Source organism: Hippocampus zosterae, chromosome 9 (genome assembly GCF_025434085.1).
Source record: "Hippocampus zosterae strain Florida chromosome 9, ASM2543408v3, whole genome shotgun sequence".
Taxonomy (NCBI): Eukaryota; Metazoa; Chordata; class Actinopteri; order Syngnathiformes; family Syngnathidae; genus Hippocampus; species Hippocampus zosterae.
In genome coordinates, this window is record NC_067459.1 from 2,649,479 (window position 1) to 2,676,293 (window position 26,815).

The 26,815-nt window shown below is 45.5% G+C and overlaps 1 protein-coding gene across 2 annotated transcripts in view; it reads left to right on the top strand.

Annotated features, from left to right (window-relative positions):
* The window catches only part of plxnb1b (plexin b1b), a 211,945-nt gene that overhangs the window by 125,658 nt on the left and 59,472 nt on the right, over window positions 1-26,815 (top strand). The window contains exons 5-11 of one of the 2 annotated variants that reach the window (XM_052074990.1): window positions 11,541-11,669; window positions 11,943-12,043; window positions 12,556-12,688; window positions 14,360-14,516; window positions 16,606-16,714; window positions 23,757-23,865; window positions 25,716-26,630. In XM_052074990.1, the coding sequence (XP_051930950.1) occupies window positions 11,541-11,669; window positions 11,943-12,043; window positions 12,556-12,688; window positions 14,360-14,516; window positions 16,606-16,714; window positions 23,757-23,865; window positions 25,716-26,630 (1,653 nt within the window). The remainder of the gene's footprint in view (window positions 1-11,540; window positions 11,670-11,942; window positions 12,044-12,555; window positions 12,689-14,359; window positions 14,517-16,605; window positions 16,715-23,756; window positions 23,866-25,715; window positions 26,631-26,815) is intronic. The other variant, XM_052074991.1, reaches the window with a different exon arrangement.

The following is a 26,815-nucleotide window of genomic DNA, read 5'->3' on the forward strand; positions in this document are numbered from 1 at the left end:
CAAATCCAGTAGACACTTAAACAGCTTCTTCCCTCTAGCCATTAACTCCTTAAACAGTCACTGACATAGTCACTCTTCTTGCACCACAAAATGGTACTACAAAACTAGTGGTTACTCTAAAATGGTTCAATGATTTTCTTGTTTACGATGATACTAGTGCAGCGTGTTATACCGGAGACAAATTCCTTGTGTGTTCTACATACTTGGCCAATAAAGATGATTCTGATTCTGATTATGATTCTGATTCTTCCGTCACATCACCCCCCATCCTCCGACAGCTCTACTGGCTGCCTGTTCAACATAGAATCAGTTTCAAAATACTTCTTTATAGATCTTCAGATCTCCATTCCTTCTCGCTCACTCAGGTCTTCATCCTCCCTCCACCTCTCTATACCCTCGGCCTGTCTCAGCACAATGGGGTGCAGAGCCTTCAGCCGCTCTGCCCCCAAACTCTGGAACTCATTCCACCCAATATTTGTAACATTGATTCTCTTCCCACATTCAAAACCCACCTATTCAGACTTGCTTATTCCACTTAAATGTATCTCTTTTTTATTTATAATTTTATCTGTGGTTTTATTGTTTGCTCTTGCCTGTAAAGTGTCCTTGGTGTTGTGAAAGGCGCTTTTCAAATAAAATGTATTATTATTATTATTATTAAAAGATAACTCTACAGATCTGACAAAGACAAGTGGACACAAACATAGCTCACCATTGGGGCAATGCTCATGACGAAGTAAGTGATTTTCAAACGAAACAAACTGCGATGCCGATTTCTCTACATCGAATGAATGGTCACTTGTCAGTGGCAGCCCCGCCCCTCTTAAAGCCCCAGGTAAATCCAACACCTCCCACTTACCGTATTTTCACGACTACAAGGTGCCATTAAAAGTCTTAAACTTTCTCCAAAATGGACAGGACGCCTTATGATGCGAAGCGTCTTGTGTATGTGCTGAGTTCCAAAACCTGACTGACAGCCGACACGGTGTTTATATAGAGAAAAGGCGGAAGTGACTGTGGACAGGCATGCGGCAAAGAAGTCGGCCAATCAGTGAAGGGTGGGCGTGTATAAATACATATATGGAGGGAGAGAGAGAAAAGGCAGACGTGAGTGAGGACAGGCGTGCGGCGAAGAAGTCCGCCAATGAGTGAAGGGTGGGCGTGTAAGTGGATGATCAAGGGACGCCCCAAGCAGGTACCAACTCTATATAGAGTGTGACTATGTGCATTGTTGCAAAACAACTCCGGTTTTGGTTTCTAAGAACCCCCGAAAATAAATTCTACAAAGAGACACGCCTACGAAGCTCAGTTCAAACTTCAAGCCATCGCTTATGATTTTGGCATGCGTGCCCATCTCACAGCAGCGGTGAAAAACCAAGTTAAGCAAATGAACTCTGAGCTTGCCGTTATTCCCCGAGGCTTGACTAAAGAACTCCAACCGCTGGACATCGGCATCAACCGAGCGTTCAAAGTAAAGTTGCGACCGGGCGTTCAAAGTAAAGTTGCGAACGGCATGGGAACAATGGATGATCGATGGCATACACAACTTTACAAAGAGTGAGAGGCAGCGCTGGGCGAGTTACGCCACAATTTGCGAATGGATTGTGGCTGCTTGGACGAATGTGTCTGTTTGCACTGTTGTTAGAGTTTTTGGCAAAGCCGGCATCATTTCTGTGGAGCCACATGGCAATGAGTGTGACTCTGGCAACGAGAGGGAACACGGCGTTTTTGATGGATTACCGGTACTTGCACAATTCAATTCTGATACAGAGGATGAGGACTTTGATGGATTTCTGGGTGATGATTGATCGAAAAACGTGAGTACACTGTACGATGGCTAAATAAAATACAACGGAACTCAGTTTTGCTTCTGTTGCCTTTTTAAAAACATGTTTTTAGCTTGTATCTGTATGTCTTGGCATGCTACCGTATGTTTCAAGCTAACGTGTTTTTAGCGTGCGCGCATGCATGCCGTATGTTTAAGCTGGCGTATGTTTTACCACTTTAAAACTGCGTCCAATAATACAGTGTGTTTTGTCTATGGGTAAAATACAGAGATAGCACCCATTAATGAGACTGCGCCCAACCATACGGGGCGCCGAATGGTCGTGAAAATACGGTAAGTTCCTGAGTTCCAGGTAATTTACACCAACACATAATCAAAAGGCCCCACTCGGTGACAGTGAGTGAACAGTTCATCAGCATTATAATTATGTTATCGTTTGTTTGTTTGTTTGTGAAACAGTCAAGTTTAGAACTAACCCCAGGTGAGAGAATCTGTTGCTCCATTCAAACTCATAAGGGCTCTTTTTATCAGTTTTACAGCAGCTTCTGCCGCTCCATTTCGGTGGGGCGCATCAGTGGGGTGGAAGCCAGTCCGTTACGTTCTTGGATGTTATGTCCTCAACAGATGACGTCTGAACACAGGTTTTGGAGTTCTTTTAGGGCGGGTTCAGCTGCGATGAAATTTGTCCCTTTGTCGGACCATAGCTTGCATGGGTGGCCCTTGAGAGCAACAAAGCAGGAGTAGGCCAGCTGAAAACTTCCTGATGATTGGTCATCGCATACATCGGCATGGACTGCCCTCAAAGCCATGCAACAGAAAACTATTCCCCAGACTTTCTTCCTTGCTTTCCCCTTGACTCTACGTCTTTGACTTCATCAGGGCCAAACAGATCCAGGGTTGTATACTCAAAAGGGCCTGCCCTTTGTGTGCACTCTAACGGGAGGTCACTCATCATTTGCTGGCAGACTCTAGCTCTTGCTTTCGGCAGTGGATACAGTCATTTATTACTCTCCTGATGACTCGATGGCCCTATATGATCCAGGCTCTATTCCGAGTGTCTAGGAGAGTTGTTGTGACCCTCTCGTAGTTCTTCTCATGAGCCTCTTGGGCTCGTAATGTGGCCAGTCTTGTATGCACAGGGAACAGAGGAAGGAAACGTTTGCTTTTATTCCAGGACTGAATGTGTCCTCCACAGCGTAGGAGTCGTGTGCCCTCATCGGTCCGGACCATGAGTCGGTCAATAGTTGTATCCTGGAACTCAGATCCATCCTGGGCTTCAAGTGCGAAGCATTGAAGCCCAAGGTTCTGCTCTCTCAACAGCTGTAACACTGGGTTTAGGGTTCTATTGACAGTGGCTTGGTGGCTGCCTCCTAACTAGTCCTCCACCATCCAACGAGTCCAGGCAACCGTCCCACACAGCTTTGCAAAGGAGCTGAATCTGACAGGCCCAATGAGGCGCACAAGGTCCACGACCCGCACCCGTGGGATAGAAAGAGGTGGAGTGGTCCCCGGTCTACCAAGCTCAGTAGTCTTTCATCAAACGTTTCCTTTTCTTTTCCTGATGCCTGTGACCACGGCGGAGAATGCGCATTTTTAAAGCCTCTTGATGCTCTCGTCAGCGACCGTGGAAGCGACTTCAAGTCAAGTCAACTGTATTTATAGAGCACTTACAAACAGCCATCGCTGCATACAAAGTGCTGTACATGGAGCAATTTAACATATACAATAAACAGTAAAACAAATCGGTAATAAAGACGGTAGAAAGCACCAAACAGTAAAACCAAGAACAAATCTAAGTCATGCTGAGTCGAATGCCAAAGAATACAAGTGAGTTTTGAGGAGGGTTTTGAAGATGGGCAGCGAGGAGGCTTCACTTGCAGTCTTCACCGGCCGCTTACTTTCAGGCCACATCAGGAGTTGAGGCCCCGTCTGCCACTCCCAGTCCTCGTCCAACTCCTCAGCAGTCGCTCTCCTTGTGAGGATATCAGCGATGTTAAAGCATCCTTGAACCCACTTCCAAGCGTTCACTGGGCCAGCTTTCTGAATTTCTCCGATTTGGTTTGCCAAGAAGGTTTGGCATCGATAGCTGTCCTTTTGGATTGCACCAAGGATCGTCTGGCTGTCTACTAAGTGTACCCAATGATTGACTGGGATGCGGCAGTGCCTCTCAAAGTATTTCTACAAGCAAGTAGCGATTACTGTACCGCACAGTTCCTCCTTAACCCCATCTCTCTTCTGGTCGAGAGGATTAAGCTTGGCCTTTGACTCCACCAGCCTCATGATGACCTTACCAGGCTCGGTTTCCAAGCAAAGATTAAGTATGGCTCCGTAAGTGGCTTAACTCCCATCAGAGGATGTAATCCCATCTGGGGGGACCTAAGGCTACAGTGGGTGTGAGGCTTCGGTCGTACCTTATTTGGCCGAGCCTTACATACTCCTCGAATAGTCTAACAGCTGCCTCCCGGTCTTGGTGACAGCGGGTCATCATCCCATGTGTCTTTCATTGGACAATCTTTTCTTGCTTCTTGAAATTATTCTCTTACAAGGATTACCCCTTTCTGTTTTGCAAGGGAGACCAGACCGATAGGGTCATTGAGGCTGGCGATTTGGCCAAGAAGCAAACGCCGGCTCAGCGGGTTAGGAGTGCTGCTCCTGACCTCCTCCTCTCTTAAGAGTAGCCCAGTCCTCATCTTCTCCCTTTTCTTTGAGAAGTTGATAGTAGCAAGGCTGCGGAGCTTGTCTGGCTCTGGCTCATACCCAACGCCAAGGGCTTTACTGTCCTCCTCTTGCAGCTGATTTGGGAGAATGAGAATTGTTGGAGTGCTTGGACAGCCAGACTGGGGACCCTGGGCTTCTCCCCTCGCACTTTGGCCAGAGATGAACATCACATCCTGTTAGCTTAGCTAGCATCCTCCTGTTGCCCCCCTCCTCCAGAGTGTCCAGGGAGCAGCCAGGACAGAACTGGCCCTCCTGACCAGTCGGTCCAGTCTCTCTCTGTCCCAGCCTGAGATGCTGCCTGACCAGCAGATATGCCATAATGGTTGGCTGAAGCCACCACAATCATAGAAGGTCTTAAGGAGTGACCGCTGACCCCCAAAATACCTAGGTTTTCTGAGTAGGAAGATTAACAAGATCCCTTCCTGATCAGAGCGTCTGTGTTGGTAGACCAGTCTAGTTTATTATTGAAAAGAACACCCAGGTACTTGTAGGAGGTCACCCTCTCTACGTCCGTACTCTGGATCTGGATGTTCATTGGTGAAGATGAGGACCATTTCCTGCAGAAATCAACAACCAACTCCTTAGTTTTCCCGGGGTTGATCTGGAGGTGATTCTGCAGGCACCAGTCCACGAAGTCCTCCATCAGTCCCCTGTACTTCCGATCATCTCCTTCTGTAATGAGACCGACGAACGCGGAGTCGTCAGAGAACTTCTGAAGGTGGCAGGTTGGAGTCATGTAGCTGAAGTCCAAGGTGTAGAGAGTGAACAGGAATGGAGCCAGAACAGTTCCCTCCAGCGCCCTCGGTGCTGCAGAGAAGCCGGTCCGACTCACAGTTATGTGCCCTGACGTACTGTGGCTAGTACTGTGAGGTAAACTGTAATCCATGATATGAGGTGGTGGTCCACTCCGGCGTGCTGCAGTTTGTCCCCCAATAGGTTAGGCTGGATGGTGTTGAAGGCACTGGAGAAATCAAAGAACGTGATCCTCACAGTGCTAGGTAGATGATTGTGTCCTCCACGCCGATGCCTGGCTGGTGGGAAACTGCAGTGGATCCAAGGCGAGCTCACGAGCGGTGGCGGGTAGGCGAGGACAATCTCTCTAGCGTCTTTATCAGGTAAAATGTCAGCGCCACCGGTCTGTAGCTATTGAGCTCCTTCGGGTGTGGGGTCTTGAGCACTGGGGCCAGGAATGAAGTTTTCCACAACTGTGGAACTCTTCCCAGCTTCAGGCTCAGGTTGAACATGTGCTGGACAATGTCAGAGCAGGTCTTGAGAATCCCCAGGAGACAGACTGGGGGTTGGAGATGCGGTGTTGGTTTAGAACACAATACATTCTGATGTGCGGAGTGCGTTATATAAATGTATTTTCGTGTATTTTTAATTGATGCAAAAAAAAATACCCCCCAAAATAGTAATTGATTGAATGGCCCAAAAAAGCATTACTATAGAATGAGGGATTACTCTGTTTGATACATTTGATTTATCTAATGCTAAACAATAACTGTACATCGTTATTTAAAGGCTCGTGAGGGCTAAAATGACAAGTCCACGTAGCGACGTAGTGTTTGAGTACCGTATTTTCACGACTATAAGGCGCCATTAAAAGTCTTAAATTTTCTCCAAAATGGACAGTACGCCTTATGGTGCGGAGCGTCCTTTATATGCGCTGAGTTCCAAAATCTGACTGACAGCCGACATGCTGTTTATATAGAGAAAAGGCGGAAGTGACTGTGGCCAGGCATGCGGCCAATCAGGGAAGGGTGGGCGTGTATATATACATATATGGAGAGGGAGAGAGAGAAAGAGAGGGAGAGAGAGGACAGGCAAGCTAGTCCGCCAATGGTGAAGGGTGGGCGTGTAAGTGGCGCGGTACGCCTCAAGCCAGTACCAACACTTGTATAGAGTGTGGAAATGTGCATTGTTGCAAAACAACGCCGGTTTTGGTTTCTAAGAACCCCTGAAAATAAATTCGACAAAAAGACACGCCTACGAAGCTCAGTTCAAACTTAAAGCCACCGGTTATGCTTTTGGCATGCGTGCCCATCTCACAGCAGCGGTGAAAAAAAAAGTCAAGCCAATGAACTCTGAGCTTGCCGTTATTCCCGGGGGCTTGACTAAAGAACTCCAACCGCTGGACATTGGCGTCAACCGGGCGTTCAAAGTAAAGTTGCAAACGGCATGGGAACAATGGATGATCGGTGGCAAACACAACTTTACAAAGAGTGAGAGGCAGCGCTTCGCGAGTTACGCCACAATACGCAACAACGAGAGGGAACGCGGCGTTTTTGATGGATTACGGTACTTGCACAATTGTTCAATTCTTTCTACACACACACGCGCTGCCACCATGTTTCGCTCTGTTCTTTACTTTCAAATGTGGGAAAGCTTCACACGAGGGAAATGTTGACTTTGCTGTTGCTACTCCTTCTTTCCGCTCGGCAATGCGTAGCAACTCACACTAGCATGTGATGCATTCAATGACAACTGAGATGTGCAGTCCTCTGCTTCTGCTACAGACGATGAGGACTTTGATGGATTTCTGGGTGATGATTGATCGATAAACGTGAGAACATTGTACGATGGCTAAATAAAATACACCCGAACTCAGTTCTGCTTTCGTTGCCTTTTTAAAAACGTGTTTTTATCTTATCTGTATGTCTTGGCATGCTACCGAATGCTTCAAGCTAACGTGTTAGAGTGCGCGCATGCATGCCGTATGTTTAAGCTGGCATATGTTTTACCACTGTAAAACTGCGCCCATTCGTACGATGCGTCCTGTGTATGTGTAAAATACAGAAATGTCACCCATTAATGAGACTGCGGCCATTAGTACGATGCGTCGAATAGTCGTGAAAATACGGTACATACATGACTTCTCCAAGAAGTGACGCTCTTGATTTATGACGCCGTTAAATACAGCCAGTGAGGAACGAGCTTGCTTGTCACCATATAATTTACCGGGACACTCATTAAACTTCTATTTGAAGTTATGTTGTTTGGTCACATCACAATCGCTAACCTGTTTCTCACACTCTCAGCTCTCCCAACTCTTTGAGGATGTCATTTAGCAAGGAGGCTTCTTTATATCAGGCAAGGCAGATGTATTTAGGAGCATCTTTTGACTTGCTTCTCCCTCCAAGCTATGAAATCAAACCCACCCCTATGTCTCTGCCTGCAGGAAAGGTGTGCGCAGCAAAGGAGACGTGTTTGTACATTTGAAATATGTTGTAGCTTTGTCACCTTTAAATGTTCCGAAAATAATAAAAAGTATCTTTTTCACCCGATACGAATCACCTGAAATCACGTGATCGACCAACCATTTTCGATCACGTGATTGGATTGGGACAACCCTCGTAGGTCGACAGATAGCTTCCTGTCAGATAAAAATCATGTGGTGTGATTGGCCGATGCTCCAGATAATACAAGCACGATATGAGATTATCCTTGCGTCAAAGAGAGAAAAATAAAGGCTTCATCACACTGTGTTTTTTGTTTGTTTGTTTTTCTTCAGGTCAGCCCAGTGCAAAATGTTGCAAGGTTTTTTTTTTTTTTTTTTAATGTGGTTTGTGATGACAATGTTCTTTATAACTCCAAACCAGGGGTGGCCAACCCGCGGCTCGTGAGCCGCATGCAGCTCCTTGGTTGGTTCAATGTGGTTCCCGGGCTTTCACACGACAAGCCTTGAAAACGCCTCGGCAGTGGTGATGCCATTCATCAATCATATCATATCATATCATCAATACCGTTACTTGATTGACATAGAGAGAAACCAATCAGATGACTGCATCACCGCTCATGCGCAGACAATGGCGCTAAGCGCTCAGATAATCAGCGAATTACCTCAGATTTTAAGGCAGGGGTGCCTAATACGTCGATCAGACACGACCAGGAGCCAGCGAACTGGTCCCAAGTCGACCGCAAGGGGTGGGAGAAGGAAATGGGTGGGGGAAAAAAATAGTTTGTTCGTATCTTGAGCGTTAGTTCATTTTCGGCCCGTTCCGACTGTTGCTCATCGTGGTGGGCGTGTGTGCGTGCGTGTGTGTGTGTGTGTGTGGGTTTGCACACGCACATGCACGATCGGGTCGTTCGTTGTAAGTTGGTCGCTTCAAAAGTCGATCCTTAGCCAAAAAAGTGTGTGTGTGTGTGTGTGCGTGCGTGCGCGAATGATGTATGTGTGCGCGCGCACGAGGAAGGGTATGTTGCAGCTCTTTGTAGTAACACATTTAAAAAATTGGCTCTTCGTCTCTGACTGGTTGGCCACCTCTGCTCTAAACCCTTTATTCATTCATTCATCTTCCGAGCCGCTTGATCCTCACTAGGGTCGCGGGGGTGCTGGAGCCTATCCCAGCTGTCTTCGGGGAGTAGGCGGGGGACACCCTGAATCGGTTGCCAGCCAATCGCAGGGCACACAGAAACGAACAACCATTCACACTCACACCTAGGGACAATTTAGAGTGTTCAATCAGCCTGCCACGCATGTTTTTGGAATGTGGGAGGAAACCGGAGCACCCGGAGAAAACCCACGCAGGCCCGGGGAGAACATGCAAACTCCACACAGGGAGGTCGGAGCTGGAATCGAACCCGGTACCTCTGCACTGTGAAGCCGACGTGCTAACCACTGGACTACCGGGCCGCATTAAACCCTTTATTGTTTTATTATTGTTTGCCAACAAAATTTTCTTCAAGTCAAACTTTTGGTGTAGCAGCAGTTAATGGGATTTAAACTAAATGGATGGACAGTTATAGAGGACTGGATTGTTTGAAAAGTTGAGATCAAAGAGTGACTAATTCCAAACTGACTTTAAATCCTTTACATATCCACATACCTGAAGAATCAATCAACTTGCATGACACAATGAATAGGATAACACCGCGCCTGCATCTCTGCCATAGTAATCAAACGCCGACTATCTGTCACACACAAGCGTGCGCACAAAATTGCCTGAGGGTTCATGTAGAATTCCTCCTGACCTGCACTGGATTTGATTTGGAATCCATTAGAAAGATTGCTATTTGACTGTCTTACAATTTTTTTTAGGTGGAACAAAACTGATTTGCACATGATAGAAATATCTTTTAAAGGCTGATGTGAAGCAGTCTGTCACACTTCCCTCCTGTATTGGCCCACAAAGCTTTAGGTTTTAACTTACAGCTGAATTTTGACACCACATCTCATTCTGTAGTTTAGTTCATAATTATTCATACAATGGGCGGCATTTAGCTTCCCATGGCTAGTTGTAACAAATGCATTTTCACTCTTGTGGGAAAAATCTGGTGTTTATGTTATAAAGATGTTTGTTGTAAGCAAAATTGGCAAATGGAAAATGAATTACGTGAAATCGGGACTCTGAGATGTGAACGTTATCGGGGTGAAAAAGTGAAAGTGGCACGTTGAAAACAGGTTTGACTGTTTTTGAGGTTTAATATATTTCATTTTTCATATTGTTTATTTTTCTTCTTATTCTTACTGTTAATAAATGAATTTATATATAAATTCATTATTTATTAGCTTTCATGTTTTTCCATCTGATGTCATTCATATAATTTAGAATGGAGAATTATTTAGAACGGAAGACTTGAGCAATAGTGAGTAAGGCTCAATATTGGTTGCAAAACATTTGCTTGCATTAAGTACAGTACATTAAGTCTGTGTCCAAATAACAACACCAAAGCATTTGCATTTTCTTTGTTGATGATTGTCCAGGCATTCATCACAGCCTCTTCCAGTCATTGTTTCATCAAGGGGTTGTGCTATTGTGCCATTCAGTATCTATGTCCTGCACTGAAGTCCGTCCTTTGTTGTTCCGAGGTCATTTCTTACAAATGAGTGGTTAGCTTCACCTAGTGAAGCATCTAATCTTTGTTCATGTTCATGAACTCTGTGTCCACTGGTCTTAGTTGTTGATGTCACTAACAGTTGTTTTAGGTTCTTTCTATGCAGCACTCATTATGTGTATGATCAGCTTCCTTTTGTTTTCCCTGGTATTCCATCTTGATGCCGTTGAACATCAGTGGCTCCTTTCTTTTTCAGGGGATTCTAAACGGTTGTCCTGGCTATAGCCATTTTAATGGCATGGCTGTGATTGTTTTTTTTCTCAGCTTGGCAACTGCTTGCTGTTCAAGTTCTCAAGTTTACCTGTCGGTTTTTCTTGTAACTGGGACCGATCGTGACAAATACAGGCCAATTATGGTGATATGCTGTGAGCATTTTTACTCAACCAGACACTGTGGAAACATGCATGAAAACAGACAATCGTGCAACTTTTTCCTACTCAATATTCTTTTGCAAATTGAAGTAAATAGAAAGTAGTAGTAAGAAGTAAAAAATGACCGAACGTGCAGATAAACTCGCAGATCAGGGAAGCGAGATAGATTATGTTCTGACTTTGCCTCAAATCTGTCACAGCAGTCACATACACAGACATTTTGGGGGCCAAAAATGGCATCCATGTGAGAGTTCCCAGGTGAAAACCACAGCTGTCCAAAAAGAAAACAAAGACTCGTCTCACATTTGCCAAAAGACATCTTGATCATTTTCAAAATCTTTGGAAAAACATTCTTTGAACTGATGAGTCAAAGTTTTTGGAAGATGGCCTGGGGCTGCCTGGCTTCCGCAGGACCAAGACAATGTGCTGTGATTGATGGGATTCTGAATTCTGTTGTCTACTGGAAAATCTGTGGGCCAATGTTCCTCCACAGCGATGTGAAAAACTGATCACCAATTATCGCAAATGCTTGATTTCAAATGCAAGGGTAACAAAATGCATACATCATGGGGGGCTGAGAGTTGCTTTCTTGGACCAGTTTGCCTCAGATGACACTGCTGGAGGCATAAAGTCCTTCACACCTTGGTTCAAAGGATCATTGGGACAAACAAACACTTCCACCACAATACATTGACAGCTCAGGGTTGAGCATTCAACAAATCATATATTTCAGATTTGCTCAGGATATGAGTAACGTAATAACTGTAGCTTTAGGAAGTTGATGTGGTCCTGCACCTCACACATAGTCGATGTGCATTTGCATTCCTCAGGTGTTCCTGGGGCCAAACGGTGAAGTGGAGGAATACGCCATAAGTTCCATTCATCACAACACAGCCATCAGTTCAGACCTCGTCTTGGATGAAGAGGAGCAGCATCTCTTCATCATGACCCATAACATGGTAAAAACATACAGTATGTTGTTGCAATATTCTATTTTTCAGATCTCCCTTGCCTCTTTAGCAAGACTAAGCCCAAAGAGAAAACCTTTGTGTGGGATGCTTTGTTTTCTAATTCAAATATCCCCTTTCTCCTTTGGCAGCCTATTGTTGTCCTATCCTCATTACCTTTTCTTATTTTTCTTATTTAAAGTGTCTGTAATTCAAGCATGTTTCTTGGGAGCCTATGATGGATGCTTTGCGTAGCTAAACTTAGAAGTGTTGTTCTGATTACAGCTGCAAAAGAGACCAGTAGCTGAATGCAAGCAGCACCCTGACTGTCACTCCTGCCTGCAGGCCCATGATCCCTACTGTGGCTGGTGTGTTCTAGAGGGAAGGTAAGATGCACTACAGCAAACGTGACTAAAACAGTTCATTGACCAAATACAGTTCGCGAGCTACTGACCGATCGATGTATCGGGCACGCCGGGTTAGACTATTGAGTCTCTTTCTCAGACAATCACTTCGAAAAAATAATCTTACAATTAACCGAGTCAGCCCAAAAAATGTAGACACATCAGTAAAATGAAAACATGCCTCAATATTTCAATACCAAATTTATTCAGGCATCACAAAATTAATACAAGTCAGCTTTAGCCTCGACCATACCAAAAGGTGCTCAAAATGATTGCCATTAATTTCAAAATATTTAAGTACACGGTGAATTAGTGCTAGGGTGATGTTGGCCAAAGTGTCCAATATTTTACTGATGTGTGTATGCACTATTTTGGCTGACTTGTATGGATAAATGCAAGGTAATTTACAGAGGAGTTTTCCATATAAAACTACATTCAGAACACTTGGCAGTGTTGCCCAAAAATGAAATACAGCCCTGGCCTTTTCCACACAGATGTGTTTTGCAGTCAGAGTGTCGGCTCGGGAAACACCATGGCCAGTGGCTTTGGAGCTTTGACATGGAACAGCAGTGTCTGGCTATCCAAGCACTCAACCCATCAAACATCAGCAAGGAAGAAACCAGGACAGTAAGTGTGCAGATGAAAGGCGAGATAAAAATGCTGTTCAATAAATCCAAGTGATAATGCATTTTGAATTTTACGATGATAAAGTCATAAGATTACATAGCAAATTGAAATGTGTGTTTTTTTTTATAATTCTGATTTGATGTAGCAAACCCAGGAAAAAAGAGAGTCTCTTAGTTCTTTCTTTGCAAAAGAGACAAACTGCTCAGTGGCCTTCTTTAATTTCTTGTTAAATTTTACATTGTGTCCATTAGATGAATACGACTTTGCCTGCTTTCTTCTGCTTGGCGGCAGCGCTCATAGACATTCAAACTCCTCTTGTCAGGGAACTCGACTCAACTTGTTCCGAATCATACCCCTCCAAGTTTCACTGTCATTGCCCATATCAGTATTAAAGTCCCCCAGTAGAATGAGGGACTTCCTTGTGCCAGCGCTCTTCTGCACTCCCTCCAGCATTCGCTCCAATGACTCTAAAAAGAGTGGGTACTCTGAACTGCTGTTTGGTGCAGAGGCACAAACAAACAGTCAAGGAGGCTACCGTCTCATCCACCAGAGTACAATTTACAACCACCAATACAAGGGGCAATAACAATGCCTTCACCTGCTCAGGCTTCACCCCTCTCAACGGGACGGGTATCAGAGCCCAAGTGGTGTGTCAAGGCGAACTACCGTATTTTCCGGACTATAAGTCATAGTTTTTTTCATAGTTTGGCCGGGGGTGCAACTTATACACTGGAGCCACTCGTGTGAAATGATTAATTTTCACATTAATCCACAAGAGGGTACTCTAGGCCTGTGTTGATATGTTCCACATTGGTGGTAAATGATTAAAAAAACCTGACGATGACTCTCACGTAAGCGACGTAGAAGAGGAAGTGCCGCATTTTCTACCTCCGGGGTTGGCGGAGTTGTTTATAAGTGACACAGAGGAGGAAGATTTTGTTGGAATTAGTGATTTGGAGTGACACTGATGGTTTGGTTAACTTTTTAGCATGTTCTTTATGCTACAGTTATCGGAATAACTCTTAATGTTATGTGAACATGCCAGGCACATTCTCAGTTTGTTGTTGATGCGTCATGTAACGTCAGCGTGTTGTGCACTTATTCAGCCTGTTGTTCTCTATTTTAGTTTTAAAGTGCCTTTCAAGATCACAGTTCGGTTCTTGATGTTGGAATTTATGAAATAGATTTCCCCCAAAAATGTGACTTATACTCCAGTGTGACTTATATACATTTCTTTCTTCTTTATTAGCATTTTATGGCTGGTGCGACTTATAATCAGGAGCGACTTATAGTCCGGAAAAGATGGTATAGACAATGTCGAGTCAGAACTTCTCAACCTCACACACCTGCTGGTGCTCTTTCCCTGACAGAGTGTTGACATTTCAAGTCCCTAGAGCCAAGATCCCAGCTCTCTTTCAGCCCCTATCTCACCGAGCAGCAAACATTTGCGAAGGTAGGGAATGTTGCATTCCCGTCAGAGTTGGTTCAAACATTGGCCAAACGGTCGCTCGATGTTCGCCAGACGTTCGCGTGTACTTTTCTCGCCATGAGGACATTTTGACATTCATTTGTCAGCTTTGTTGTTTCAAATGGTAGGTGGTGTTGAACATAAATGGATGATGATACGAGGTACTTCAAAGGTGATTAATACTTGACCTATTCTCTCCATAGGTGTCTTTGTCAGTTCCGGGGCTTCCGGTGTTAGAAAAGGCTGAGTCCTATTCCTGTTTCTTCCAAGAGATCCACATCCCTGCCACGGTTACTGGAAGTGTGGTCACCTGTCGCTCTCCACACACCAGCCAAGTACCTATGGTACCTGCTGGACAGGGTGAGAGTTTTTTTTTTTGTGCATGTGTAAAACCCGTCTGTTGGAATCGGGATTTTCAATTAAAGCAGGTCACAATTGTGTTTCATTATTGGTTTGAACTAGGGCTGACCCAGGTACTCGTTTTAGAGTATCCATTACCAAGAATGCCTTTTTGCAGAGTACAATCATGAAACGAATACAGCTTATCATATCCATACTCGTGCCCATTGGGTAACTCCTCATGTATTCATTCTTCACACTCTGTGATTGGCCAGTCCCACACAGTGACCCCCCCCCCCCCCCCCACCCTATACAGATTTGCTGCAGAAAGAAGAGCCATCCATGCCTCGCTCTTTTACACACATAAAATGACTGATGATCCCACGGCACTTGCCTGGCTTGTCTCCAGTTCCTGTTGCTCAAATCAGGACTCAGTTTTACTCAGCTCATCTCTATTTCAGTTTGGAAGATATTTTGAGTTAGTTGGATGATATTTTAAGTTAGCGGTGCATTTGACAAGATAGAGCTGTAAATGGCTCGTTATGCCTCGGTCACTGCCTGTTTTTTTTGTTTTATGTTGTTTTTTTTAACCCCCATCCACTCACTTCTAATTTGGCTGGTGACATAAATACATTTGGAAAGATTTGCTAATGCGACTGAACAAGGCGAGGTGCCTTTGCGAAAAATGTAAATGTTCATCTGGTCTCACAGTTAAAAATTCTAACATTAAAAGAGACTTTGATGCCACATGCGTTGTAAAAAGCCACAAAGGTAAAAACCAAAATGCTGTCAAATTAGGCAAGTATCATGATGACATTCCTCAGAATTGGTATTCCCTTGCATGCGTTGCTTACCATTCAGATTTGATGCAGCTGAATACAAGCGCAGCATATCAAGAAGATATCAACAAATGCATGAATGCTTTTCTTTAGTCTAGAAACAAATGATAAAATAGGGTTAAAAAGATTTTGGTCTCTTTATAAACATATTGGCTAGACCCCGGTGAACGAAAAAAGACGTCGTGGACAAGACAGCTATTATTTGTCGTAAAATATGTATTTGGACAAAAAAAGGAAAAAAACTGATTACGAAAGAGCGTGTCCATCTGACCTCCAGCGTTGTGTCGTCTCAACTCACTAGCTTAGCTGTTGTCAAAGCTCTTTGATGTGTAACGTCCGTTGCGTCAGCACTGATTGGTTGAAGCCAAAAGACGCGCGTGCGTACACGTCCCTTCTGATGCACGTACAGCGGAAAGCAGCGAAATATCGTCTGCTGAGTCGCGCTTCACTCGAGTGGTGTCGATACAAGTCCCACAATGGGGAATATTTGCAAAATTTCAGCAATAATATAGGAAATTAAAAATTAGCTAATTAGAAAGCAATATAGGAAATTAAAAATCAGTTAATTAGAAGACCGAAAATGCAAGAGAAGATTTCATCAAGCCCATAAGTATTTCACTATTTTTTGTTTTGACAGTTGCGATTTGTGAATGCAGATGGTGTACAATGTCGCTGTCCTTTTAAATAGCTCAATTAAAATGCAGTTTTGAAACAGTGATTTTATTGAGGGCGGAAATCAAACTATTCGAAGCTACCTCAGGTGAAGACGAAATCGCTTGGCTGTGAATGGTTGTCTCTCAATAATGTGCCCTGCGATTGTCTGCCAACCAGTTCAGACTATACTCTGCCTTTCACTTTGAGTCAAGTGTGATATGCTCCATCCCACCTGTGACCCGTGTGATGACAAGCAGTATAGAAACTGAATGGATGGATTCACAGCACTGCAGATCGTCTCTGATCATGCATACAACTTGTGCCAGTGGTCTGTTTTTTTTCCCTCCACTGTATTTACGAGAAGATTCTTTTCAAACCATTGAATGATTTTGACATTTATATCATGAGACTGAACTGGCCTATGCATTTATCCTAATTTTCTCTGATGGTAATTGTTTTGGGAAAGCCCATCTTTGTTCTCAATGCTCCAAAATGTAACTTAACAGTGTAATTGGAAGAATCCTGCACCCCTCTCTTGAGACTTTCTGAAGCAGACTTAATCAACCAACTTATGTTAACTTTTTCAATGTTCTTCCTCTGATTTTTGGTCCTCACAGATTTTGTCACAGTCCTCTTGTCTCTTCGTTTTGGCAACGTCACGGTTGCAGAAAGGGATTTCACCTTTTATGACTGCATGGCTGTGAAGCAGCTTTCCGGGAGTATGCTGTGAGTACAATAACCGAATACTGTAATCATTTTTTTGCCTCAACTCTCCTTGATTCATTTCGTGTATATGGGATTTGCAAACAAACTTTACTCCCTGGGGCGGTATAACTGAAAAGTATACCACATATAAATATTTCATATGAGTTGATATCAATATATCCATCCATCCATCCATCATCTACCGCTTATCCGGGGCCGGGTCGCGGGGGCAACAGCTTTAGCAGGGAAGCCCAGACTTCCCTCTCCCTAGCTACTTCTTCCAGCTCTCCCCGGGGGATTCCGAGGCGTTCCCAAGCCAGCTGGGTGACGTAGTCTCTCCAGCGTGTCCTGGGTCTTCCTTGGGGTCTCCTCCCGGTGGGACATGCCCGGAACACCTCACCAGGGAGGCGCTCAGGAGGCATCCGAATCAGATGCCCAAGCCACCTCATCTGGCTCCTCTCGATGTGGAGGAGAAGCGGCTCGACTCTGAGCCCCTCCCGGATGACCGAGCTCCTCACCTTATCTCTAAGGGAGAGCCCGGACACCCTGCGGAGAAAACTCATTTCGGCCGCTTGTATCCGGGATCTCGTTCTTTCGGTCACGACCCATAGCTCGTGGCCATAGATGAGGGTTGGGACGTAGATCGACCGGTAAATTGAGAGCTTCGCCCTTTGGCTCAGCTCCTTCTTCACCACGACAGACCGATACAACGTCCGCATCACAGCAGACGCTGCACCGATCCGCCTGTCGATCTCTCGCTCCCTCCTGCCCTCACTCGTGAACAAGACCCCAAGATACTTAAACTCCTCCACTTGGGGTAATATCTCCTCCCCGACCCGGAGGGGGCAATCAACCCTTTTCCGACTGAGGACCATGATTTCAGATTTGGAGGTGCTGATTTTCATCCCAACCGCTTCACACTCGGCTGCGAAACGCTCCAGTGAGAGTTGTAGAGCCCAATTTGAAGGAGCCAACAGCACCACATCATCTGCAAAAAGCAGGGATGTAATACTGAGGCCCCCAAAACAGACTCCCTCAACGCTTCGGCTGCGCCTAGAAATTCTGTCCATAAAGGTTATGAACAGAATCGGCGACAAAGGGCAGCCTTGGCGGAGTCCTACCCCCACTGGAAACGGTTCTGACTTACTGCCGGCAATGCGAACCAAACTCTGACATCGGTGGTATAGTGACCGAACAGCCCGTATCAGGGGGTTCGGTACGCCATACCCACGAAGCACCCCCCACAGAACTCCCCGAGGGACACGGTCAAACGCCTTCTCCAAGTCCACAAAACACATGTAGACTGGTTGGGCGAATTCCCACATACCCTCAAGGACCCTGCTAAGGGTGTAGAGCTGGTCCACTGTTCCACGGCCGGGACGAAAACCACACTGCTCCTCCTCAATCTGAGGCTCGACTTCCTGACGGACCCTCCTCTCCAGCACCCCTGAATAGACCTTACCAGGGAGGCTGAGGAGTGTGATCCCTCTGTAGTTGGAACACACCCTCCGGTCCCCCTTTTTAAAAAGAGGGACTACCACCCCGGTCTGCCAATCCAGAGGCACTCTCCCTGTTGACCACGCAATGTTGTAGAGGCGTGTCAACCAGGACAGCCCCACAACATCCAGAGCCTTGAGGAACTCCGGGCGGATCTCATCCACCCCTGGGGCCTTGCCACCGAGGAGCTTTTTAACCACATCGGTGACTTCAACCACAGAGATAGGAGAGCCCACCTCAGAGTCCCCAGGCTCTGCTTCCTCAAAGGAAGGCGTGTTGGTGGAGTTGAGGAGGTCTTCGAAGTACTCTGCCCACCGGTTCACAACGTCCCGAGTCGAAGTCAGCAGCGCCCCATCCCCACTGTACACAGTGTTAGTGGTGCACTGCTTCCCCCTCCTGAGACGTCGGATGGTGGACCAGAATTTCCTCGAAGCCGTCCGGAAGTCGGCTTCCATGGCCTCACCGAACTCTTCCCACGCTCGGGTTTTTGCCTCGGCGACCACCGAAGCCGCGGTCCGCTTGGCCAGTCGATACCCGTCAGCTGCCTCTGGGGTCCCACAGGCCATAAAGGCTCGGTAGGACTCCTTCTTCAGCTTGACGGCATCCCTTACTGCTGGTGTCCACCAGCGAGTACGAGGATTGCCGCCACGACAGGCACCAACCACCTTACGGCCACAACTCAGATTGGCCGCCTCAACAATAGAGGCACTGAACATGGTCCACTCGGACTCAATGTCCCCCGTCTCCCCCGGAACATGGGAAAAGCTCTGTCGGAGGTGGGAGTTGAAACTCCTTCTGACAGGGGATTCCGCCAGACGCTCCCAACAAACCCTCACTATACGTTTGGGTCTGCCAGGACGGACCGGCATCTTCCCCCACCATCGGAGCCTACTCACCACCAGGTGGTGATCAGTTGACAGCTCCGCCCCTCTCTTCACCCGAGTGTCCAGAACATGCGGCCGCAAATCCGATGATACAACTACAAAGTCGATCATCGAACTGCGGCCTAGGGTGACCTGGTGCCAAGTGCACATATGGACACCCTTATGTTTGAACAAGGTGTTCGTTATGGACAATCCGTGGCGAGCACAGAAGTCCAATAACAAAACACCACTCGGGTTTTGATCGGGGGGGCCGTTCCTCCCAATCACGCCCCTCCAGGTATCACTGTCATTGCCCACGTGAGCATTGAAGTCCCCCAGCAGAACAATGGAGTCCCCAGCAGGAGTACTCTCCAGCACACCCTCCAAGGACTCCAAAAAGGGTGGGTATGCTGAGCTGCTGTTTGGTGCATATGCACAAACAACAGTCAGGACCCGTCCACCCACCCGAAGGCGGAGGGAGGCAACCCTCTCGTCTACCGGTGTGAACCCCAATGTACAGGCACTGAGCCGGGGGGCAATGAGTATGCCCACACCTGCTCTGCGCCTCTCACCGTGAGCAACTCCAGAGTGGAAGAGAGTCCAACCCCTCTCGAGAGAACTGGTACCAGAACCCAGGCTGTGTGTGGAGGCAAGTCCGACTATATCCAGTAGGAAATTCTCTGCCTCACACACCAGCTCGGGCTCCTTCCCTGCCAGAGAGGTGACATTCCATGTCCCAAGAGCTAGCTTCTGCAGCCGAGGATCGGACCGCCAGGGTCCCCGCCTTTGGCTGCCGCCCAGCTCACATTGCACCCGACCCCTTTGGCCCCTCTCATGGGTGGTGAGCCCATGGGAAGGGGACCCACGTTGCCTCTTCGGGCTGTGCCCGGCCGGGCCCCATGGGTGTAAGCCCGGCCACCAGGCGCCTGCCAACGAGCCCCACCTCCAGGCCTGGCTCCAGAGGGGGGCCCCGGTGACCCGCGTCCGGGCAAGGGAAACCTAGATCCATTTATTTTTGTCGTCATTGGGGTCTTTTGAGCCGTGCTTTGTCTGGCCCCTCACCTAGAACCTGTTTGCCATGGGTGATATCAATATATATTGAAATGTATTTATTTTTACAATTGGAAATCAGGAAGGCCGTGATCGTGTAGTGGTTAGTTTCCTGCGTTGTGGCCAGAGCAATCCTGGTTCGAACCCTGGTCATGGCATGTGCAAAGACCATACTTGACTTCTGGCCCGGTGACCCAGTGGTTAACGCGTCGACCTCACCGTGCAGAGGGTTCGATTCCGGCTCCGGCCTTCCTGTGTGGAGTTTGCATGTTCACTCCGAGCCTGCGTGGGTTTTCTCCGGGTTCTTCGGTTTCCTCCAACATTCTAAAAACATGCATGGCAGGCTAATTGAATACTCCAAATTGTCCCGAGGTGTGAGTGTGAGTGTGGATGGTTGTTCGTCTCTGTGTGCCCTGCAATTGGCTGGCAACCGGTTCAGGGTGTCCCCCGCCTACTGCCCGAAGATGGCTGGGATGGGCTCCAGCACCCCCGCGACCCTTTGAGAAAAAAGCGGATCAAAAAATGGATGGATGGATGGTTCAATGGAAATAAGGACCTGGAGGAAAAAAAGGCTGAATTTAGATCATTTTTAAAAAATGAAATACAACACAATTACAAAGCAGCCAAATAAACTGATCAATATAAAGGTTAAATAATCGTGTTTTTTAAACATAATGTGCTCTGTAAGGCTAGTCTTAAAAATGTTTTGCAATGATTTTTTTTAACCTGTTTTAAATAAGAAAAACTGTTTTTGTGTATGTTGTAATGTCAGTGGTGTAACCTCTGGGCCAGCAAGGCCTTCTCTGCTGGCCTAAACATTCATACAATAACAAATTTAATTCGTGTTATTTTATATTCATAAATATGTAAACAAAATTATTCTCTGTATTCTTTACGTCATATTATTTACACTTAGTCATTATTTTAAATAACATTGAAAGCCACTCGATAAAATAACTTATTTATTATGGTAGAGATGGTATGGTAAATTAAACTTGCACGGGGCCTTCAGATTAAACAGAGCAGGCCCCTGTGCGCTGTAAATGAACGGCCACAGTCAGGTTGCAATAGCCAATCAGATCACGAGTCTGCGCACCGGGGCTGGCTAGAATGCCTTACGTTGATGGTTTTAAATGCTCCTGCAATGAAGTGCTCCTTGACGAGCAGTGGCGTTCTGTGCATTTCAACCTTCGGCCTTCAGTGACGTCACATACTGTACATTAACACAATATAGATAAGATAAGATAAGATATCCTTTATTCGTCCCACAGACTAGTCAGGCAGCACTTAATTTCAGGAGCATTTAAAACCCATCAAGTATCCATTCACAATTAAGAGCAGGAAACTAAATTTACAGATATTGTCAAAAATAAAAAGATTTAAAAAATATTAAATAAAATGCCACCCAAATTACGCTGTGTGATCATAAACCAGTCTGTCCAATAAATTGCGCAATGTCGCAGTTTCATATAAGACACCAACCACACAATAACAAAACAAACTATTCTTTGAAAATAAAATTAACAGATCATTTGCATTTTGAGATTAGGCTATACAACAGCAAATAACTGAAAATGTTGAGCAGCTGAGATTGAACGAATTTTAGTGCACGAAGCTGACTACAATGCGCCATTATAAATTGCAGGTGAGCTGGTTTATTTGATACATTGTTGTATCTTTGTCATTTTATTTCGTTACCATTAATACGAACTAAATAAAATAACAAGTTGAAATGTAAAATAAAATTCTTTTACTCACCAATGTAGTGCCTGTTCACTGAGCTGCAGACCTACGCGAGTGTCCCCAAACGTTTTTAAACGCACCGTAGCTTGTAAGTGCCCAGCCGTGCTCTGATGTTTCCTTGCTGCCTTGGGAAAACAACTTAAATGGGTAAATCCAGTGGAAGTTCTGTCTTGAAAATTTTGTGGAAAGTAGTCCTGCAACCAGATGAAAGTCTTCTCCTTCGGCCATTTTGGGTCAAAATGCAGCAACAGCTCCCTCTACCAGGCGCTAATCCAATCACCGAACACGCACGTCCAGTGTCGACGTAAGCCCTCTAGCTGGCCCTGGTACGCAGACTCGTGATCTGATTGGCTATTGCAAGTTGATTGTGCCCGTTCATTTACAGCGCACAGGGGCCTGCTCTGTTTAATCTGAAGGCCCCGAGCAAGTTTAATTTACCTGGCAACACAAGCTATCTGAAATATGATTGGTTAAAAACTCTACCATAATAAATAAGTTATTTATCTTCCTCCTTCGACACTTCTCAAGTGATTCAAACCATTCTGACTTTAAAATAAATTCCCTCTTTGACCATTTCTAGACTGATTCAAATCGTGTTGTGCTGTTCCATCATGTGGACAACTTGTACTGCCACTTTTATGGGTTTACGTTAGAAAATGGAAGATCGCTTAACGGTTTCCACTGTTCATCTGCTCCATGTAATCCAATGCCTCTTAAGTATTTTCTGTTACACCGTCCTAGAATGAAAAAAATATCATCCCCCAACTCTCCGCCGTGACTATGAATAGTATCATTATACATATAAATTGTTGTACGTGCCTAACCATGGTACCCTTGTTAACATTAAAGAAAACAAAAAGAAATATAAGTCTACTTACTACAAAGCAAAACTTGATTAACATTCTCTGCGCTGGTTTTCTCCGGGTACTCCGGTGTCCTCCCACATTCCAAAAACATGCATGGCAGGCTAATGGAACACTCTAAATTGTCCCTCGGTATGAGTGTGAGTGCAAATGGTTATTCGTCTGTGTTCCCTGCAATTGACTGGCAACCAGTACAGGGTGTGCCCCGCCCTCTGTCCGAAGACAGCTGCGATCGGCTCCAGCACGCCCCAGGAACCTTATGAGGTTAAGCGGATTAGTACATGAATGGATGGATAGTCTCTCTCCGCCCTCTTTTGATTCCCATTGAATATGTTTCTGTGGTGCCTTTTAAGGGTTTGTTCACTGCAATTCATACCTGTCACGTTGTGCCCGGAGCGATAGAACGATCGCTCCGTGCACAACAAAATAAGGAAGAGGATACCCGAAATAGCAGACAGAAAGATGTTTGTCAAAGAACAAAAGGAGTCTTTAATATGAACACAAAATAACCCGACAGGGAGAATAACAAAAAGCGCCGGTCAAAATAGGGACCAGGGATTAAATAAAAGGACAACAGAAAATGCTTGCGGAAAAAGATAGCAAGGAGGGTCAGATTAGACAATGAAGATAAATTTATTTCGAAAGACGAACAACGACGTGTAATAACAGCCACAAGGCTAAGAGGCAATGAATCAAATGCAAGTAGAAATAGGGCGAGAGAAATTTTGGCACGGCGTGGAATTCTCCGGCAGTAAGTCCACTGCCAGAGCGCACAAATAAAGCCAGTGTAAGTAGTCCTTAATGGGTGACAGGTGTGTAGGATGGCAACAGGGCCTGCCCCCTGCTGGCAAACACGGGACGTGACAATACCGTATTTCCTGATCTGTGCCAAATGTGCATATGTTCACAACAGCAAAAAAAAGCCTGACTTAGAGCTAACACACCCTGCACACACGCCAACAATGTGAGATATGCTTGCACAAAAGCATGTTCTACATATGCATTACAACATGACATATCTGTGCTTTGTGCCCTTTCCATTTTCAGTTGTCGTGGTTGTGTTCTGAGCCGGTGGGGTTGTAATTGGTGTGTTCACCAGCACACATGTACCCACAACCCCACCTGTAAGGAGGGCGTGATCATCTATAATCAGCATGTAAGTTACAGCATGGTACCAAGTATCAGAATTGTAAAGCAGTAAGGAAAGAACATCACCCCAATTGTTTTCATTGCCATCTTTAATTCTTTATTTTTTACTTTTTAATTTTTTTTTAATCTTCTGTTAGAAGTGGAGAAATATTGTACGCAAGTTTGGTCAGCAGGATGTTAGGGAATGATAAGGTGTGTGAGAGGAGGAGAAAATTACGTTGTGATCTGCCTTGAGTGTAGGCGGTAGGTAGAAGAGAACCTAGAAGTGCACCGAAGAGTCGAAAAATGAAGGTCAGTCACAACAAGAGAGTTATGTGTGTGAATGAAAGGGAGGTCTGAATGTCACTCAAAGAAACATGGACTATATTTTAAGTGTATGAATGAAATAGAGGTCAGTCGAAAGGTGAAGTTACAAAGGAGAGGAGTTAAAGCACTTGGGATCAACTTTTCAGAGCAATGGAGATTGTGCCCTCAAGAGTGGTCAGGAATGCTTTACAGCAGGGTTCGGGAACCTTTTTGACTAAGAGAGCCATAAAAGTAAAATATTTGGAAATGTTTTTCAGTGAGAGCCATATATATATATATATATATATATATATATATATATATATATATATATATATATATATATATATATATATATATATATATATATATAAAATAAGCCTCTGAATGTATTTTTTTAAAATAATTTTGTGGTAATACTCACCATCAATGTCAATGGTTTTCCATTCCTCACGATTGCTAAAAATCCAGCAAAACTATCGGAATGAAAGTCATCTTGCCGGGTCCATACGCAAAGTTACTGCTGGCTAGCTTGCACACTTCTCAGTAGCTTGCACGCTTCCTTTCGGTTGTCTCTTGCACAGTGTTTTAATGCGAACGTAGCATGGGGCGTGTCAAAGTGCCGCTCTGCATTCGACCATTTCATCGATGGTATTTTGTCATTGCAAATCAGACACACCGCAAAACCCGTTCTATCCACAAAGGTGAATCCTTCAGTCCATTCGTCCCGAAGTTTACCAAACTCGTCATCTTTTTTTCTTTTCGCCATCTTATTCGCTAAGGATTAGCTTTGAGCTAATGGTCGAGCGGGTTGATTCAAAAGGGGACGTATACCTGTTTCCACAGCAACGGCAATGTTGGCCAGTATCATCCAAATGGCTCCTGGAAACAAGCAGTGAAAAATCGATGGATGGATGCATTAATAAACAAACGAGAATTAAAGAAAATAATAATAATCTACGAGCCAGATTCAATCATCAAAAGAGCCATATATGGCTTGTGAGCCATAGGTTCCCGACCCTTGCTTTACAGGATGGTAGTGCGGCTCGCCATGTATGGTTTGGAGACAGGATCAATGACCAGAAAACATGAGACAGAGTTGAAGATGTTGAGATTCACTTTGGAAGTGGTGAAGATGGAAAAGCTCAGGAATGAGCATCAGAGCGAAACAGAGTGAAAACGAGAGCAGCCAGTTTGTACTCGTTCGAAGAGTTTGGACATGCAGAGGAGGGGCAATGGTTACATATGAAAGGATGCTGAAAATGAAGCTGCCGGATAGTGGCAAACAGTTTGGCCAACGAAGAGATTGAAAGTATGTATGTGGTGAGGGAAGACTTGTGGAAACTGGAGTTAGAGGAGAAGCTGCAGAAGACAGGCAGAGATGGGAGTAAGCCAAAAGCAAAAGAAGAGGATAAACTATAAACTGAAGTAGGCAGATTCGAGTTATCTGTGTGTTTAGTTTGTTCAATTTTTGTTATTTGTTGTTTTGTCTGTTGGTTTTATTTTTGTCTCATTTTCTCTCCATTGTCCTAACCTCCCCCCACAACCCCCCTACCAACCAATCCACCGCAGTTTACATTGCCCACCTCAGCTCCTGCCACGACCAAAACTCGAAAAGTTTTCACAACTCCCACGCCCACAACCACCACAACCACGATGGCCACAGCCACTGTGACACCCACCACAGTTATAACGACAACAGCAGTAACAACTCTTGCCACAACCTTTACGGCTCCTGTTGCTGCACTGACCACTCAGATGCCAACCTCTCCACTAGCAACTATCACCTCACACCCCATTGTCCCTCAGATGATGACCACAGGCACCACACCTCAGCCTTCGAGTCCTGTGGCAAGAACCAAACCCAAGCCGATTACATTTCCACCCCGGGACACAACTACCCGAGAGGAAGAAGCTCCAGATGCAGATGAGATGATGTCCATCACACATACAGACCTGGAGAGTGCTGATGTTACGCCAAGTGCAGAATTATTGCCAGTGACTGTTGATGAGGATCTAAAGCCCAGAATTCCTCTGGTCATCCCACCTCCTGACTCTGACTTGGAGGTGATGACAGAGTCGACCCACACTGACACCCAGGAACTTGGCGGGACACTAAGATGGGTGGAACCACTCACCCCAACATCATCTGGCTACCCGCTGCCTACGCCCTTTCCAATGGGCGAACCGACGAACTCTGAATCTTCCGTCTCACTGGATCTGACCCCAGCCCCAACCCCAGTACCACCCCAAGACTCTCAAACTCAGTCTCAAAGCAGGGACAGCAATCCTGATGTGCTCCGGCCACAGGAGGAAAATGGCATCCCCGCTGATGGGACTGTCCTTGCAGAAAACGACACTGCAACTTTTTCAGCTGCCACCGTGCTTTCAGGTGATGGTGAAGTTGAGAATGCATCCCCAGTTTATCCCCACTTGGTGGATACCGAACTGGACTACCAATATGATCCTGCTGACAGCTTCCTCCCGGTGAGTTGAGACACTGTCGCCCAGCTCTCAGTTGTATTACTCCAAATCTTAATTGGGCCCCAACAGCCACCCCCTTTCTCAGCTCCCGATTGGACTTTGTCCTTCAACTGTAGGACTTTGTAAATCATCCTTTCGATCATTTCTTAATCTTTTGACACCTCTTTTTATTTTTTTTGTGAGTTTTT